The sequence below is a fragment of the Pogona vitticeps genome, chromosome 12, assembly GCF_051106095.1.
Source record: "Pogona vitticeps strain Pit_001003342236 chromosome 12, PviZW2.1, whole genome shotgun sequence".
NCBI lineage: Eukaryota > Metazoa > Chordata > Lepidosauria > Squamata > Agamidae > Pogona > Pogona vitticeps.
Genome location: NC_135794.1, coordinates 13,991,198 through 14,010,796, shown reverse-complemented (window position 1 = coordinate 14,010,796; position 19,599 = coordinate 13,991,198). Strand labels below are relative to the sequence as shown.

The 19,599-nt window shown below is 39.4% G+C and overlaps 1 protein-coding gene across 2 annotated transcripts in view; it reads left to right on the top strand.

Moving 5' to 3' along the window:
• MAP2K5 (mitogen-activated protein kinase kinase 5) overlaps nucleotides 1-19,599 on the top strand; it is a 204,179-nt gene that overhangs the window by 124,127 nt on the left and 60,453 nt on the right. Inside the window, exon 17 of one of the 2 annotated variants that reach the window (XM_072981834.2) lies at nucleotides 6,090-6,119. The exons of the other annotated variant lie outside the window; for it this stretch is intronic. Within the exon in view, the coding sequence (XP_072837935.2) occupies nucleotides 6,090-6,119 (30 nt within the window). The remainder of the gene's footprint in view (nucleotides 1-6,089; nucleotides 6,120-19,599) is intronic. 2 annotated transcript variants of the gene reach the window in all.

Sequence of the window (19,599 nt, the reverse complement as noted above, 5' to 3'; positions counted from 1 at the left end):
AATGTAGGGTTATCAAGAGGAATGAGAAGAATTAACAGGTGTGGCATCATCCAAGTATTGACCCAGATTTTGACACTCAAAGAGATTATAAGCATCTATCATACGTTTGTGGGTTCTTTGTGGCCTAATTTATTCAGTTTCTGCTAAATCAGGGGCATATAAATGAGCTATGTGGAACAGCAAAATCTTACCTTTATAGGAGATCCTGTTCTGACTGCAAATTGCACACATTGATTTGGATTTACTAGCCCTCGGTTGAGCTCTGTAAGCCTTTTTGAAACAGGCTTCCCATGCCCAAAATGATTGTAAAATGATACAACAGATTGGAAATGTAAGTTTGATTTAGTAGTCCTATTTGATTGATGATGTTGATAATTATTCTTTAATGAAGGTGAATTAATCTTGGGATTCTGTCTCATTCATGTGGCAGTTCCAGAGGGTTTGTTTTCTGCCTGGCCTGGTGGCCTTTCTCCCTAGTCTAGGTGCTGACCCAAACATGCATGTCATTTCATCTGTCTCTCTTATGGCCCTCTGCAGGGGTTGCACATTCCACAAGTTATCAGCTAATGGTCTTGTACATTAAAAATGGAAGCTTCCTTCTTTCTGTGGCCTTGGGTTGCTTTTTTTCTAAGCCCCAGACACTTGGAGTGTAGCTGCAAACTATAGGCAGAAGATTAAATTAATTTGTAACTCTTCCCCAACCCCATCCCTTCTTTTGAACCTGTGTTACTAAATCCTTCTCATTTAGTTGAAACCCTGTTTCAGAGTGGTTTGCGTCTCTGTTCTTTGTTGGCAATTTAACCTCCAAAGCACTTTAACATGGGTGAATTGCAGTTATATCCTCTTGGATTCTTTTCTAAACTGTGATATAAAAGGACAGTGAAATTGGTATAGATAAGAATGGAAAATGATAGGACTTCTTTTTGCAGTATTTAATATTTATCAGGGTCTTTGTCTATGGGATGTTAAACCTTTTATCTGGAAATGTACAAATACGTCTTGGAAATGAAATCTTCTCTTGTGAGTTTCAGGTAATCCAGTTGTTATGTCTGGGTTTTTTTAAAAAAAGTTTTCAATGTCTGAATGTTTCAAAGTGGCGGCTGCTTTCCTCTAAATTGAGGGTTTAACTGCAGTGCACAATCTAAATGCAAAATCTTGAGATGGAAATTTAATTGTAAAATGTGCACAAAGTAATTAAGAACAAATTTTAGAACATTTCAGACTATAAAGTCCTTCTTTAGCTCTATCTCCAGCAGTATCGTAAGTGCTTATTTTCAATTTGCAGTTATGCTAAGAAACATGGAATGTGACTAAATAAAGTCATCCCATGTTCTTTGATATAGCTGTAATTTTTTTAAAAAAAAATGTGAGTCATGTAGAGTAATCTAGGAAAAGGGGGACAGGAGATGTCATAACATAATCATTCTTAAAGACAATATTCAACATATCCTCACCTCAGTTGCTTCCTGAATGTAATTTTGTCACAACTCTAGTTTGTAATGGGTCTTCTTAAGAATGCCAGGCTGGAATTCAACCTGTGGATTACTATCCAGATCTGCCAAAAGTGGGGAACTGCAGAGGCCCAAGTACAGCAGCTCTCCAGTGTTGAGGAGAGAGAGGTTGGCAGCTTGGGACTCTTCAAAGGTCTTCACAAAAGTGGCAGAGCTCAACTATCAAGAAGGGCCAGGTTCAGATTCCCATGAGGTTACATTAAGTGAGTCCTTCTTGCTCAGCATGACATGCCTTCACAGAGCTTTTTTTATGATAAAGTGGGAATAAGGAAAGTTCTGTGTGCCCTGCCTTGGCTTATTGGGGGAAAAGGTTGCGTATAAAAATAAGTAATTAGTAAATACTAATAAATAAACATCCATCAAAATTCCAGTTAAGTAACAAGTGTGTACAGTAGATGCATATTTAAAACCTGTGGTTTCATTTGGAAGTGAATCTGTAAAAATGAAAAGCAGTAAAATTATAAATGGGATTTTTTGCCTCCACTCAGATAAGGCTTTTGATTTAGTAATAAAAAATAAATTTAAACATCAATTCAAAATTACCTTAATAGTGACAAGCACCCTTCTTCAAAATAAATTTAATCAAATTAGATTGCTTAGTTTATTAATGATTAACATTAGGTACTAACCCTTTCCCATTAAACATTTCCCAAAGAATTCTTTCACCTTGCAAACAAAGCTGTGCCCCAAGATTAGAGGTAGGGTGTTGGAATTCTGGGGAGCCCTCTTAGATTGTTTATAACAGCATAGTATTACAGAATTGTAGAGCAGGAAGGTATCCCAAGGACCATTGAGTGCGATCCCCTGCCAAAGCAGGAAATCCACAATTAGAGAATCCCTGACAGATGGGCATCCGGCTGTTCAAAAATTTCCAGAGTCCACTGTCAGACCTTCAAGTGCCCAAGATAAGACTAATCAATCCTACTGAACCTTATCCCTTCCTCCTTATTCACAGGAGAACAAATAATGCTGCCAGACACTGCCTTCAATGTACAGTGGTGCCTCGCAAGACGAGCGCCCTGTTTAACGACGAAACCGCATTATGACGAACTTTTTGCGATCGCAAAAGTGATCACTTTACGATGGTCTGAATGGGGTTTTTTCACTTTGCGATGATCGGTTTCCTTCTTCGGGAACCGATTCTCACAAAACGACGATTTTCGGCCAGCTGATCAGCGGTTTCAAAATGGCTGCCGGGTAAAAGAAAAAAAGGGCTCCCTGCTCTTTTCTGAGATGGATTCCTTGCTGCATGGGCAGCAAAAATGGCTGCGCTATGGAGGGTCTTCGCTGGACAGTGAGTTTCAAGCCCATAGGAACGCATTAATCGGGTTTTAATGCGTTTCTATGGGCTTTTTAATTTCGCATTATGAAGTTTTCGTTCTACAGTGATTTCGCTGGAATGAATTAACGTTGTAATGCGAGGCACCACTGTATTACAAATTGTTATGAAGCTCTGGGTAGAGACATTTTCTTCATTCAGATTAGTTTTGTGATGGGGCTGTTTTTTTTTGCCATCCCTAACATTCCCAAGAAGACAGATCACGAGACAGGAATTGAGCAGTAGGCTGCACAGATGGTGTCTTTGAGAAAGTTGGGCTCCTTGGATTGTGATCTGAGTTTCTTTGAAGAAGTTCCCCTTGCAACTTACAGGGATTTGGAAGAACTTGTCTGGGAAGAAGTAGTTTAGCAAACCTAGTCAGGAGGCCTTTAAGCTGCATCCTATCAAGGAAGGAGATAGTTTTCTAGAACATAGGGAAGCACCCAGTACTGATGTGGGACTGGGCCAAGGATTTCTCTTGGAAATCTTAAAATCTGAGGAGGTGTACGAGGAGAGATATAGTCTTCCCCATGTTTTAATCTAATGTACACCTTTCTGTATATTGACGGTTTGTGTTCATTTTTAATCATTAGGGCTTATTAACAGCTATGAGGAGAAGCCTGCTCTCAACTTGCAAGGTGCTTTCTTCAGTGATGTTCTGGAATATAGTGGAAGGCATTGAAATTGAATGATCAGGAAAGTTGGGTAATAAAGATTCAAATGAGAAGAATTCCAGTGTGTTTAGGCAGTGATATATTAACTTCTCATGCCAGAAGGATTCAAAAGATAAAAGGGGGGGGGGTAATGAGAATGTGTTCCCAAACCTGCAAGGAAATGGGAAGACTTTTCTGATTCACTGCCTTAACTTGTGTGCTTTTATCTTTTCAATTTTCCTGTAGGGATTATATATAATTTTATCTCCAAATGGCTTCTGTTGTGTGAAAAGGGCGGTCCTGTTGACAATGGTCTAATCTGTTTGTTTTTGTGAGACCGTTTTTCCCCCCTTTGGCTTTTATGCTTTAGCTGTTAGCCTATTTATAAATCTAAATCTACATACAGAGGTCATTGGTTGGCTGAACTTAAAACCATTTTGCTCAGTAAATTTAATTAAGAAAATACAGTGCAACTCATAAGCAAATGAGTTTTTCCTACTTTTAAACCAAACCATCCTCTTGAGTGTTGATTGCCTTGCTCGACCCCTGGTGCTACTGAAACAGGCAAAATTAAAAAGGACATTAAAGCTTCATTAAATCTGAAACACATTTAGTACAGTGACATATCTGCAGGCTATTTCAGGGAAGATTACAGATTCTTTTGTGAGTTTCTTAATTTATAATACCTTGACAATTCTGAACAGGGGGAAAGACTTGGCACGGTCCAATAAAAAAATGGTGCTGGAGCTGCTGGATTCTGTTTCTGGCTGCTGGAATACTGTTGGCATGTGTGGGATTGCCTGTTCATTGATGAAACAAATCTTGATGCTCGCTGTTATTAAATTTCTTATATTCAAGACTTGTACATATCTTCTATGCAAAAACAAGAATTCTTATATCAGTGAGACAGTCCTGTTGAAAGAATAAATTGTATTTACAGAAATGTGCTTAATTTTTGGAAATAAATAACATGTGTGTTAATTTGCATGATAGTATTCTTGCTTCTGTAATTTGATTTTTGCAGTTTATATGTAGGAATATGCAGGCATCTACCTTCCTTCAGTTCACACTTTCAATGAACAAGTGAAATACAAAAAGATTGCCAGAATCCAATTGCATATTTATACTGGCGTAACAACATCAGTGTAACTTTCAACAGCAGGTTCCTGAAAAATAAATTGTCAATATAAGCATTTCATTATTGCACTGCATTGCCATAACTGTCAGCAGTGAAGTGCTGTCAGTTAAGAAGTCAGTGTAGACATTTGCTATTGTACACCAAGTCACACAGCTGGAGCATGACAGGAAATATCTATGCTGGTTTGCAACAATGTGCCACTGACAGTTACTCCAATGGAATTACGCTTAAAGGTGTAACTGACAGGATTCTGGCCATTGTTTTATAAAATAAATAAACTGGCATCCTTACTCATCATAGCCTAAATCCAATTGGGAGTTTCCATAATTGTAGGATTTACTTAGCAGTTGACTTACTGTTTAGCAATTGATCCAGTAGGTTTACTCAGTTGGGAACTAGCAATTTTAGTATATATCCCTTAGAATCAGGACAGATTGAAATAACAAAGTAAGATAGACTCCGGAATGACTTTACAAAGGCTATCCAATGAACTATTTGAATTTAAAATACACTTGCATGCAGCCAGCATCTAAAAGCTCTGCAAGCATCTGTAGAACGGCATCAGTAGAGTATAACGTGCAACTTGTTGGGAATAATTGGGAAGATAAAACAGACTTGCTAAGAAAGACGCAGCCCAAGCCCATGATAACTGTCTGAATTACTCTCTTTCTGCTACAAGAACTGATGGTGGTGGAACCAGGAGATATAGAGAGGACTGGAATTATCCCCCAGAGATATAGAGGGGAACCAGATATATTGAGGGGGCTGGAAATATCTACCATAGAGGGAACAATTGCATATATTGGTGGTGTTGTCTTTTTTTTTTAAGTATTCTTCCATTAGATAAGTGGTAAGATAAATGTTTTCTCATCCTTTCAGTGAATGTGTGTGTGTACAGTGAAGGTTCTAATCTATTTTAATGATTGAAAACAAGGCACCAGAGGGCTTGTGATTCTTCCACACTGTATGAGTTAATGTGGAGTGTTGTGCAATGGTTGGTGTGCTTTATGACTCGAAAGACTCTAAGGTGTGACCTCTTTTCTCAGCATTTTGTCCATTCCCTGCCATTTGAACACATTCCATACAATGCCTGTGTTTCCTGATTCTTGTGATTTTCTTTTTTCTTCCAAATATTTGAAAGTCTTAACCATCTAAATAGATAATGTAAATTATCTCCAAATATTTTTTTCACAGTTTATTTATGTATACAGAAGTTGAGTTCAGAGGTGGACAGACAGGCAGTGGACTGTAGACTTTTTCTTTATGAGTGTTTGTTCTAAATACAGTATTTCCCCTTGTTTAAAAATTATTTTTGTTTCAGTGTCTTCTTCTGTCTGTATATTTTAGCCCTCAATATTGTTTTTAAAGATATACTTCCCCTGAAAATCTCTTCTTCCTCTCACTATTTCCCTCTGCTGAACCCCTAATGCAAATCTCTCTAACTAGACAAATATTATTTCCTTTCCCAGCTTGCTCTCGGGAGGTTCCCATATCCTCAGGTAAGAATGTTCATTATCATTGCCTGCTTCTGTGGTGTTCATTCCTATGTATGAAGTTACAGAGAGCAGTTGTGAGCCTTGTAACTAGATTCATATCAACCTTCCCTGTTAAATGAAAACGTTATATCTCCAGAGCTATCCATTTGGTCCTGTTTTTAAACTCAGGAATTATTTTATATATTTGAGAGACCTCTAAATGTGTTTGTTGATGGCGTATGGAGAATATGAAGTCTATGATTACTCTGGTTCATTGGGCAGAATTGTATGGCAATTGCTACCTTTTGTTATTTGAATATTAAAACTGAGATTTTAATTTTGAAAAATATGCTTAGCCTGGCAGTTGAAGTCAGGATTGACTTTAGGTAGGATCTAAAACTTTTTATTTTATATAGATTTGTTTTAAAGAAGCTATACCATGTTGTTGGCGTAAAGTTATAGTTGCTAATTTTGTTCATCCGAGAATCTGCTTTTGTTGTTGCTGCATGCTACTGACAGCCAGATTCCTGATCAGATTCCCTTCTCATAGTTTGGTAGTAGAGGTGTTCCCAATTCATGAATGCGGGAGAAAAACAGCATTTCCCTGTGCCAGGAAGAATCTAGTTTTCTTTGCACAGTTAAATTCAAGCAGTAGTTATCTCTATTCACTCCCTAAAAGGAAAAAAATCCTATCTCATGGCAAGCACAGAACGATCTGAATAAGAGTATTTTGTCCACACTGTTCATTTTAAAATGGTACACCAAGCATTGGAAAGTGTTTAGAAACTTTGGTGGGTCTAAAATACTGCTGCCAGATTGTTAACTGGAGCTGGTTATAGGGATCGTATAACTCCCCTGTTATAATAGCTCCACTGGCTGCTGATCCATTTCTGGGCACAATTCTGAGCACTAGCTTTGACCTATAAAACCTTAAACAACTGGAGTCCAAGGTACCTGAAACACCTCATCTCACTTTATGAGGTTGCTTGGGTTTTCAAATTATCGGAGGAGGCTTCTTTCTCCTGGCCCCACTTCTTCACAGAAGTGTTTGGTGAGGACATGAGAGAGGGCCGTCTCTATTGTTGATCCCAATCAGTGGATTCCTTCCTCCACTAGTTTTAATTTAATATCTGTTTAATTATTTTAAAATGTAATAATGTATTTTTTTTCAGCTTTTAATATTGTTGGTTTAATATTGTAACCCACCTGGTCCTCTTGAAGAGACAGGCGGGGCAAAAATTTTAAACCTAAGTGGCAATTAAAGTATTTGCACTTAAAAAGCGCTGACCTGTATCAAACTTGTGCTAACCTGCTTTTACTGAGAACTTGTCTAACTTTTCTAAAAAGAGTTTTGTTGATAACTCAAGTCTAGATCTTCTGAGCCACTCATGGGTTCTTGTATCTGTGTATCATGGGGTAAGAACGAATCCATGCAATGGAGTGAGCGCCCATCGCTTGTCCCAGCTCCTGCCAACCTAGCAGTTCGAAAGCATGCAAATGCAAGTAGATCAATAGGGACCACCTCGGTGGGAAGGTAACAGCGTTCCGTGTCTAAGTCACACTGGCCATGTGACCACGGAAGATTGTCTTCGGACAAAACGCTGGCTCTGTGGCTTGGAAACGGGGATGAGCACCGCCCCCTAGAGTCGAACACGACTGGACAAAAATTGTCAAGGGGAACCTTTACCTTTACCTTTATCATGGGGTAGTTACAAATTCCATTGTGCTAGAAAAGAATCTTTCAAGCATAATCTAGTAGCAAATGTGTACATAGTTGAGCTGTCAGTGCAGGTTAGAAATGTTTTCCTCTCTAGAATAATTACATGAAAATTTATTTGATGTTCTCTCTCTCTCTGTTTCTTGGTCTCTTGCTTTATCAACATGGAATACAATCCACCAGACATGTTGCCTATTCACTGAAATAAATGGGAGCCATGCAGAAGCATTTAGGAACTTTTGCACAACTCTGTGATTTCCATGGTCCATAAGCAGGAGCCATTCTCTGGTGGATTGTGCCCACTTTTCCTGATGCCTTGGTTGATACAGGCCAAAGCGCCTAGGGGCATGTCTGATTTTAAAGCTAGTGTTAGTCTGTGCTCTTTAAGCATCTATTAACTTGTTATTATCATGCAAATAACATTGACTAATTTATGCATGGTTAGATTATGCAGATGTCTCACCACTGTGATTATTGAGTAATAGGAAGGGATTTGGTTTCTTCTTTGTGTTTAGCAACATTTTTCAGAATTAAACTCTTCTGACATTTTTAAAGACTTTAAAAATACAACAGATGTTTCCATGCTTGCCCTTAATGTTACTGTTCATACTGTTTCTGGTTCAAGTAGTATGAACCAAGAAGTATTTACATATTTAAACAGGTGGAGTCTAATGCACATTAAGTTAATTACGTAGCAACACCATGTCATTTTTAACTATAGCATTGTCAGACTTGATCCTGTGGACCCAGGTCCAATTTATAGTGCAGGTGTAACTTGGGTAGTGGGATTGCTATGCATGTTTCACAACCTAGGTGTACATTCAGTTTTGGGAGCACTCTCCAAAATACATAAGCTAACATAGCTGGTTTATACAGGGAGAGAGAGGTATATTTCATGGTGTGTTGAATGTGCAGTTTAGACATAGAAGAGTATGAATAAGTGGGAAAAATGAAAACTTTCCAGAGTCAAGGTGATCAAGAGAGTTCAAGATTGAGGTGCTGTCTGCAGTTGAAGCAATAGAAAAAACTGGAGGACATTTTATCCCCATTCCTATCAGTCTCTCCCAACAACCATTGTTAACAAAGGAAGGACTTAAGCCTTCTTTGGAAAACAGCAAATTCCTTCAACTGCATCTGTTTGCTTGTTGTAGAACCATGTGTGTTTAAGTCTCAAGATTGCCTTAAACTGTGAGAGCTTGTTAACTTTGAGCCAGTGACTCACTTGTGGCGATCAGAGTGATACTTTCATATAGAAGCAGACTGGTTGACTAAGCCAATAGTGCCCGTCACTCATGACCTGATCCATTTGTCAGTAGTTTGAAGCCAATGGAATTCTCACAGAATGGGATACTCCTTGCCGCTTTTTTTGGTAGCATATTCATGTGTATCTTCAGTTACCTGTCGTTCACTGCATCAGGATTAGTCCAGCCACCTCCGTTATTCTCAAATTGACGCAAGTGACCTCAGAGATTTGGGGATTAAAATAGCATGGACATCTTTAATTAGCAATAGTTTATCTCCTTCTTCATCTGAAATATTTCACAACTGTGCTGAATGTAAATAAAATCCCATGGGTTTCAGCAGGGGCATAACAGATTCCTAGTGAAAATTTTCTTATTTAATTTTTTTTAATCTTTTGTACCATTTGCACCTAAATGCAGCTGTTTATACAGGTCATGTTTTCCAGAAAACTAAGTGCTTTTAGGATTTTATTTTTGATGAATTGTGATTTATGTTAGGAGGTTTTCATGTGCCATTGAGTTGCAAATGTGTCAGTTTGCAGATAAAACATTTAAATATTATGATGATTAGGCCAGGCACTGCTGTTTCCAGGTGTTTGCATAAGCTAACTACTGTTTGATAAATCCATGAAATTCTTGTTTTTCTTCATATTCTTATTAACTTTTAATTGTGATAATTGTCACTTGTCACAAAGCCAGCACTTTTTAATTTGCTGCTAAGGAAACGAAATTTTAGGAAAATGCGTTACCATTTTCAGAATTCTTAACTCTTTAGAAAGAAAACACCTATATTGTTTTCTATTAATTGATTGAATTTAAAGGAACATTTTTGTTCTGACGCATGTATCAACACTATTCAAACTGGATTGAAATATGTGTCGTAAGTGTATTCCACAGTATTTTTCTGTGTATGCCAATACTAAGTCAAAACATTCATTCCCAAAGCTGCATTTAACTATGTAATTGTGTGTTAGTTTATCTTTCAGAAGTCATATATCACTTTAATGTGTGTTTTGCAGCATTTTCCCATTTATATAGAAACAATTGTACATAGTAAAATGCACTATTGAAAGGCCCATAGATTGCAAGCTGGAACTCTTTGAAGGCACAAGAAGGAGTTTTTTTCCTTGCAAAAATATAGATTGTCCTGATTAAATTGAAGCATAACAGAGGGCAATGACATGTTTTACAGTTGTGAAATTGCAGAGAAATGCCAAGAGCTGCCCCTGTCAAATAGTCTCTGCTTGTGTTCATATGCTAGAGTGTTGGGGGCTCGACAAATATGCTAGGGTGCATTTTAAGGCAACTCTACTTCTTGACTACCACAAGATTCTGACAAAGGTATTTAATGTAGTCCACACGGATCTGGCTTAAAATTCCTTTCCCTGGTTTTGGATACACTTGCAGATCTTTGTTAATAAATTACATCAAAATGACTTGAAGTTTAGAAGGGAGGATGCTAGTCCCCATTCTTTAAAAAAAAACACTCTGAGCAAATAGTGCCCCTGGTATTGTAAAGCTTTGAATGTTTTCACACCCCATTAATTTATTACTTCTTCTTCATCTTTAAATTTCTTTTTTTTTTTCAAAAAAAAGAAAAAACCTCTAGCTCCCTGCTGCTTGCGAGATTTCCATCTTGTTGTTAATTTTCTCTGCTCCATATGGAGCACCAGACATTTCACCTGGAGGCTGTACTAGATTTTTCTGTAGTGATCGCACTTCCGGAGGGGCAAAACTGTCATTTCAGGTTCCTGGTGCATCTGTCTGTGCCAGCCTTCTCTCTCCCCCTCCCCTTTCCACTGGCACAGGAGAGTGTGAATAACAAATTGGGTGCACCTGAGGTTTGGAGGATGGTGGTGTGGTGTGTGTATGTTTGTGTGCTGGATCTCTGCACCTTGGAAGCAGTTTCTGCAGGGCCACGAAGATCTCAACCGCACTTGGCGTGGGCGCATTTGCACTCCCACTTCCCATTTGGACTTGTCTGAGGGAGCACAACCCTGAACATAGGCAAGCAGAGAGAGAGGTGGGGGAGAGAGAGGAGTAAATATTTCATCCTGCCTTGTCATTGATTAGAAAAGAGCCTTTAATTTCATCTCACCCCATGTTGCGATTAATTTGCATTCTTTGTCAGAAGTTAATGGAGTTTTTTATGGTTCGGTCTGAAATCCTTGAAGACATCAGTGAGTTGATCTGATGTTTATACAACCGCCAGCAGAAATTTTTTTTTGCTTTGATTGATGGAGAGCTTGATGTTTATTCCAAACGGCTTTTAAAGCTGTTTTTAAGAATTATTTGAATAAAATGCAAGCAAGATATTGTTATAATGAGCAAGATTATCTGTTAAAAATCTGTTTCAAATAAGAAGCATGATAAGTAGGAGAAGGAGGGAGGAAACCCCCAAAAGAGAAAGGGGAAGTGCCAAATGGAGAAGATGTCTTTTCCAATAGGCATCACGCAAGTGTTCAAATGACTTGCTGCTATTTGATGTAAGTGGTGAAACTGATGTAAGTGGAATTGTGTGAGCTTTTCCTTCGAAAAGGGACACATTTTTGTATGTGTATCTAACCCCCCCCTTTTTTTTTAATACTGGCCAGTGAAGTCACTGACTTTGCAAACTTGGCTGTTTCCCATTTCTTCTGCCAGCCTTTTCTGCCTGGCTTTTGCCAATGATTTGATGAAGTGTTGCTGTCTTGTTTCTAACTCAAAGGGACAAGACTGTTAGGCCGGTTAGCTCAACAAAATGATGACATATTGCTTCGCTCCGGGTAGAGGCACCAAGCGCAATGGAAACAAAAGTGAATAATAGAGAATGTTAAAGAGCAAGATGTGGCATGCTCCTCTTTGGGCTTGATTTTATAAAGGAAGGCAGCAGTCCAAAACATTATTAATGGAGGATGCATGTGGAAATTCTGTATTGGAACAGTTCTCAAGAGTTACCCTTAACTAGCTTCTCACGTGGCTTCTAATATGGGGTTCAAAGGTGGGAGAATCTCTACACATGGTACACATGCACACATAAGCATGCAGAGACAGAAGGATATATGTACAGAATATACGGGACACCATTTGCTAAAGTGGGAAGCACTCAAGTTTATACCTCTGCACCCATGGCATGAACAGCTTATGTGTGCATGCATCTGTGCACGGAGAAATTCATTTGCCCTGCAGTCCTGGCTGATGAAAGGGTACTAGTCCACACTGTAGCTCTGTATACATGAGTTTATAGCAAAAGCTGAGAAATAAAACATTCAATTTTATTCAAGTATATTAATGAAAAGTCTAATTAACACGAGAGTAACAATGATTGACCATTTCCATGTTGGCTACTTTGATCTTTCCAGTAAAATTTGTGGGAAAATCTGGTTTTTGCCATGTTCCCATGATAAGCAAGCCAATGCCAGGATGAGGAGAAGCAATCCTGAGACATTGCTTTCTTCTTCCACTGCTACAGAGTATCATGCCCCAATTGATGCTTCACTGCACATGGGCGCAGCACAGCCCTTCCTGTTCATCAGCTTGTTAGGAGCTGCTTGTGTGTATCATTTGGATGGGTGCAAGCTCTAACAGGATAGAGAATGGCTGAGGCACACAAATGAACATGATCCACAGACTCCAAGTTTGCCCAGCACTACTAAGTGGAGGGAGCCTTCTTCCTAAGAAAGAATGCAGCGGATAGGAAAGTAACCTGTAAACAAAGCCCACAGTGACCCATACCAATTTATAATCTAGCCCTTCTCTTCCCATTGCTCTAGAGAACATTTTGTAAATACCAGCTGATTACTAATTGAAAATTCTTTTTTCTGTCTTCCAGAAGAGAAAAAAATACTTTGTTTTAGCAAATTCATCCCTCAATTATGATTCCTGCTAATGCAATTGAATTGTGGGTCAAAGAGCTCTTTATCCAAGGACTTTCATTTAAAAGCAATTCATTTATTTGCTGCATCTTAAAGGACTGAATAATTGGCTGCTTTTAATTGAAGCTGTTGCTTTCTGCTCCTTGATATTAGCAAGGTCCAAGGTTCTTTTTCTTGTATGTAATCCATAATATTGACCGAGTTTGGCATGTTTTCATTTCAGTGCGAAAGCTACTTGTTAAAGAAATAGGAGGAAGAGACATAATTTTGTTTAACTAGTTGCATTGAAAAGCTGGAACTGTTGTTCGAATCATTTACTTTGTGAGAATGAAGTGAAGATGGTGGCAGTTTCAAGATTAAAACTGTGGTAATTTACATATATTATAATATAGAACCATCAATAAGGCATTAAATAATCTTCACACGTTAATATTAAAGTGCTGCTGCTTTCATACAGAATTTTTTTGAAACATTTTAAATCATATTGTATTCAATTTAGCATTTTTCAGTTTGTTTTAGCCCATGTTTTTCCTAGTTCCTTTTTTTCTTGTATCCCAGAGTGAATAACTTTAAATGTGATTTGATAGTATCTATTGTTACCTTTTGTATACAGTAGATATGTATATGTATACATTTTTCTAATCTGATTAAATGTACCAAAAATGTAATTATTTGGGGTACTAATCTTATATTCATTCACTTTTTTGGGAGTGAAAACAGTGTATGTACATCTCCTGCAAATTCATGGAAAGACCAAACAAACAAATAAATAAACAAATAAAAGATATATATTTTAAGTAATGTTGCAGGGGGAGAGTGAAGCCTTCCTTCTGTCCCATGGCTTGAAATGCAGGGGAAAGAAATATTTTAAATAAACAAATGAACCAGTTCATTGTGTGCCAACTGTTTGAGCTGCAAGACAGAAGCAGGAAGTTTTTAATTACTTCAGATCTCACCCTATTGGCAATAGCCAGTGAAAGAAAAGTTTTGGTAATTAAAAACTTCCTCCTTCTGTCCCACAGTACCCATACAATGAAATAGATAATTTACAAGTTGGACAAGCCTCAGAACAAGAGGAGGAAGTCTTCAGTTACCTAAAATCTCCCCCTGCTGATGACATAAGCATCCTTCTTTAGGCATAATTTAGGCAACAGGATTTTGCCCCGTTTACACTGTCTTTTGCTGGCTGTGGTGTAATTCAAGCTGTTGGTATGTTCTGATATGTTCTCTGCCACCATGAACAGTGTGTGTGTGTGTGTGTGTGTGTGTGTGTGTGTGTGTGTGTGTTTGGATACTTTATGTGTATGATGAAGTGGGTTGTAACCCATATGTAAAGTTTTTGCAAATTTTCTGGTCTTTAGAGTGCCACAGACCATTCTGTGCTTCTCACAACAGATTAAGGAAGTTGCACCCTAGAACGTGCCCTATTTGTTACATATAATTTTAATTTCTGACGTGTGGCCATCTGATGTTAAATTCAGGTATGAAATTAGTAGTAGTAGTAGTAGTAGTAGTAGTAGTAGTAGTAGTAGTAGTAGTAGTAGTAGTAGTAGTAGTAGTAGTAGTAATGCCTTTGTAACCTTTGCACTATATTTCAAGTAGAAAGGAAGTGATAATCAGTTCTAGGAAAAGCAAAGTACAGCAGAGCTCCTGAAGTAGTCTCTATACAGAAGGACGTGTTTTTAAGCCTCGCAATATAGAGCAAAAAGGCTTGGCTGTCTGAGTCTCCAATATCACCTTTCCCAGCAATGTTTGGAGGCAAGGAGGAGGAACTTCAACTGTGTTGGATTATATATCAAAGATTCCCAAACAAATGTTTCAGTATGTCATTAGCTGAGGTGCTGTGCATTTTCACGAACTGTATACAAAGGTCATAGTGCCGACTGTAGAACTGTTTGTATTTACCGAGCTTCAAAGAGTGTAGTGGGCTTCAAAGAGGCAAACAGCATAATTCTGCAATGAAAAATATGCCTAATATAAGTTCAGCTTAAATAGCTTGCTGCTGAAAGCTTGGGGAAAAATATGATGGTAGCACTTACATTTTCTAGCAGAGGAAGAGGAAACAGCAGTACAAATGATCTACCAAGAGTATTAGATTGCAGTAAATATATTCAACTTCCTAGTGTGTATGTAAGGGTATGTGTGCCAAGAAAGCAAAAGAGCTTTAATAGTGAGACTGAATTGAACCATGGTATTTTTTTTAACTCAAGAGAACTACAAAAGTAGAGCCTGTCATATTTAGTATCTCTGTTAAAAAGTCATCAAGAGTCTTAAAAGGTTTGAATTATTTCCAGGTTCCCTTATGCAAAATTTATACAGATGTGACTATCTCTGGGGTAAGGCATTACAGGTCAGGGGATGAGAGAACGAGAGAATATGAAAAAGTTTCTGTTCATGTACGTATGGAGCTGCTGCCCTGACAGGACATGAGGCAGCACAAAGAGGCCAGTCAAATTCAGCCTTGAGGAGAATTTATGGATTCAGAGTGCTCTGTCCAACAGATTTCAAGACATGTTCTTCATAGTAGAATTATAAAGCTGCAGATTTTATCAAAGCACCTTTTGGAATGAGGGAATTGCGATTCTACCCCTGAAGAAAAAAGTTCTCTCCTTCAGCACAGGTTCATCATCTTCCCTAGTGTTAATGTAAAACTGTCACATAATTTAAAAAAAACACTAAGAATTTTATTTGTGTTTTCCTAATGCTTAACAGTAGCACTGGGAATATTTTACAAGAAATATGTTTTTACATGGTTTCTGCAAAACGCACACCTCTGGCCTCAACTGTGCATGGTCAGTCAGTCTTAGAATCTTCTAGAGCTGAGCTGAGGCATTTGGGTGGGTGTTCCGTCCCCTTTAGAAGGTGTGATTTGCCCATTTCATCACATACTTCTCAGTTTGTTTTCAAATGCTGTCCAGTGCACACATATTGGAAGCTCTCTCTTCCCATTCATTGTCCATCAGTTCAGTGATTCTACAAAGACAATCTCTGTAGAATTTCTGTATACTGTATTATGATTCTACAAGCATAAGACTTGTAAATATATTGTAAATATTTTTCACCAAGAAATATTAATACGCGTAGTATCCTCAAAAAGTCTTCCCTTTCAGAAGAAGAAACATATTTCTTGTAAAATGCTCATAGTGCTACCGCTAAGTGTTAGGGAATATAAAATACGCTCTTGTTTGTTTGTTCCTGCTGCTCTTGGTCATTGCATGGCACCTCAGCCCTTTAAAAGTGTGACTCATACCTCACAAAAGTTCTCTTATTAGATGTTCTAAACCTGTAAGCATTTTAAAATCTTTACACCTTGGGGCCAGAAAAAAACAGGTGGTCAGACTCTGAAAGATTATTTGGGACAAAGCAGTTCTCTGATGGACTCCCTTATTCGCCACCTGCTCCAGTCCTTTCTGATTGCCACCCAAAAAAATAAAATAAAATCAGGGCAAAGCACCCATGTCATTGGCATCGATAACTGTGTCAACACCACTGCAGCCACATCACACCTCCTCAGTACTGACTTCAGCAAAGCCTTCTTCATCAGCGCTTCTAGGAAAGCTGATGGCCTGTTTCAGACCACAATTCTAAGCACAAAACGAAAAAGAAATGCAAAGAGAAAAAGACCAAGGGTCTGCCTATTATAAATTAATTAAATGTATTTATTTATATTTATTTATTTATTTTATTTCTATCCCGCCTATCTGATCATATTAGACCACTCTAGGCGGCTTACAGTAAAAAACAACAATATAATTTTAAAACTTTACAGCAGAAGCGTAAATGAAAATAAAGAACAGAATAAGAGAAAGATCGTCAAGGGTTTTCTGTTGGGAAGGCCTGCCTATACATCAATGTTTTTAGTTGTTTCTTAAAAATGCCCAGCGAGGGAGCCGCGCGAATCTCGGGGGGCAAGTTGTTCCAAAGGCGAGGAGCCACCGCCGAGAAGGCCCGGTTTCTGGTCTTTTCCTTTCGGGCCTCTCTCGGCGTTAGGCTCCTCAGCCTTATCTCCTGGCTCGCGCGAGTGACACGGGTAGATCTTGGTGGGAGAAGGCGTTCCGCCAAGTATACCCTGGCTATCTAGACACAAGTCTACTCTGGGCGGCTAACAATAAAAATAGAATAAAAACAGTATAATAAAATAAAAAGCAACAATAGTAATATGGTTCAAGATGGGGGGAAAAATAAAAATAAACAACCTCTACTTTGCCAGAGGTATCAGGCTTCCCACTGAGCTCATTGCCTCTAGCTAAAAAACATCTTCCATACCAAGTGACCTGTTTCTTCAGCCTTCCTCCTCTCCATCATTGGCACTGATTTCAGAGATAGCTATGTTGCCATCTCCCACTCCTGTACAACATGAGCTGCAAGACCATCAACGTCTGATACCGACATCACAGCCTGAGGGGGAGATACTGGATGTAAAACCCCTCAGACCAGCATGCCAACCAGCCTGCTCTAACTGAGGCTGCTCGTCACTCCTACATGAGGCAGAAACACTGGATGATCCGCATCTTGATCACATCCGCAATACTCGTGGTTGAGACCATGATCAGCCTTGAGGGATTACTCACCTACATCTCTTTATTCCCATGACTTCATTTCTACTTGAGCCTCGAGGTTAGATCCCTGTGATGGTTATCACCATTGAGGGCTTCCCCTCATACACAGGGGACCCAAACCCTCAATCACACCACAACAGACTATACTACTTGCCTCATGATTACAGTTACCGCTGATATTGAGTAGCATCAAGAGCAAGATGCTGACAGAACCAATCCTAGGACGAACACTGATATGCTCATAATCATCCCACTTCAGCAATATCTCAGCTAATCAATACTGTGACAGACACCATTGCCGTCACAAGTGACACTAACAACCTCAGCTGTTTTGAGGCTGACATTGGCATTCATCTCATCTCCACATCTTCCACACAAAGGCAGATAGTGATTGTGGCACCGACGCAGCAGTTCACCTTTTTGGTGTCGGTCCACATTGTTCCTGCCCTAGTGCAACAGCTCTTTCCATCGGGCTTTCCACTACAGGTATAGCCATCCTTAGCTACATGCCTTGTGTCTAACTGGTCTGCCCAGCTGATACCACTTGGGCCATTAGAGCAGGCCTGCTACAACTCCAGTTCCTCTTCAGATTCTGACATTTTGTCACAAACCTGCACAGGTAGGGGACGCTTAATCCCAAAGATGATCAAATATGTCAGATCCTTGGCCAACCAAATACAGTGTTTGGTGACAGCCCTTGAACTCAAGATTCAAACCCCACCAGAACAGGTCACTGACTCTGCCTTTCACAGAGTTCAGGCTCAGTCTGCTTGCCCAGGAACAAAACTTACAATTCCCTCTCTTCTTTATGTAACGTGGCAATCATGGCAGAGCACTTCCTCAGTTCCCCCCACTTCTAAGAAGCTCAAACACCTCTACAAGGTTCAGGAGCCTGGATGTGAATTCCTTTTCAAATACTCCGTTCCTAACTCAATCATTGTGGAAGCCTCACAGGGAAGTCTAGATCCAAACCCCATTCAATTCCATCAGACAAGTAGGGCAGAAAGCTTTATTGCTATGGACTGGCAATTGCTTTAGCAACCTTGTCCTTGAAAATTGCTAACTATTCCATATGCATGGAAGGCTACTAGCAATGTCTTTGGGAGAAGGTAACCCCCTCTCCTGTACCACCTCTTGGAGGACCATCAGACCATAGCCCTCATGTTTCAGATGCTCACTGTCTTGGCAGGCCTTCCCCACTGCCAGACATTCAGCCAACTACACTGCCAAATCCCTAGTTATGTCCATCACTTCAGTATTCTGTTCTTTGTCCAGATATTCACATCACTATTGAGGACCTGCACTTTGATGAGCTAGGCCTGTTTAGGGAAAAAATATACATGGGCTGTTCATATTCATATCCATGGAGATACGAATATGAATAGCGGTACCACAGGTGCCACGGACACGCTTGTGGTGCCACTTCCCCCAGAACTGGCTGGTCCACTCAGTCTTCGCAGCACAGCACTTGGCTCTGTTGTTGTTCCACTGTTCACAGAAGAAGCCCAACCGGCTCTTCTACACCTCCTGTGCAACCCACCACTCATAAGCTGAACGGAGAGACTCCCCGTCCTGACTCCGCTACATGGTTGGCTGCACAGGGAGGTGGATAAAAGCCGGCCGGGCTCCTTCCATGACTGGTGTGACGATGATAACAGTGGAACCAAATGCTGCACTGTGAACTGTGAGTGGACTGACCGGTTCTGGGGAGAGGAAATGGGCCTCTGTGGCACCTGTGGTGCTGCTATTCATACTCATATCCACAGGGATATGAACACGAATATCCCATATCTAGGGGGAAAATGACAAATTGGACCACAATGTCAAATTGACAAGCAGAGCAAAGATGCTTGACATCCATACCAAAACCATGAATGTTTCCAGATGATCACCATCCAGCCTATCTTCCATCTCAGAATAAAAGATTGCTTTGCTACAATAGATTTTCAAGATGCCTATTTTCAAATGGCCATTCTGGCATCCTACAAGCATTTTCTTTGGTCACAACCAGTGAACACATTTGCCGGTTCTGTGTCCTTCCTGTGCCACTGCCCCAAGAGTTTTCACAAAATGTATGGCTGAAGTGGTGACATATCCATGACTTCAGGACATCATGGTCTACTCCCGTATAAA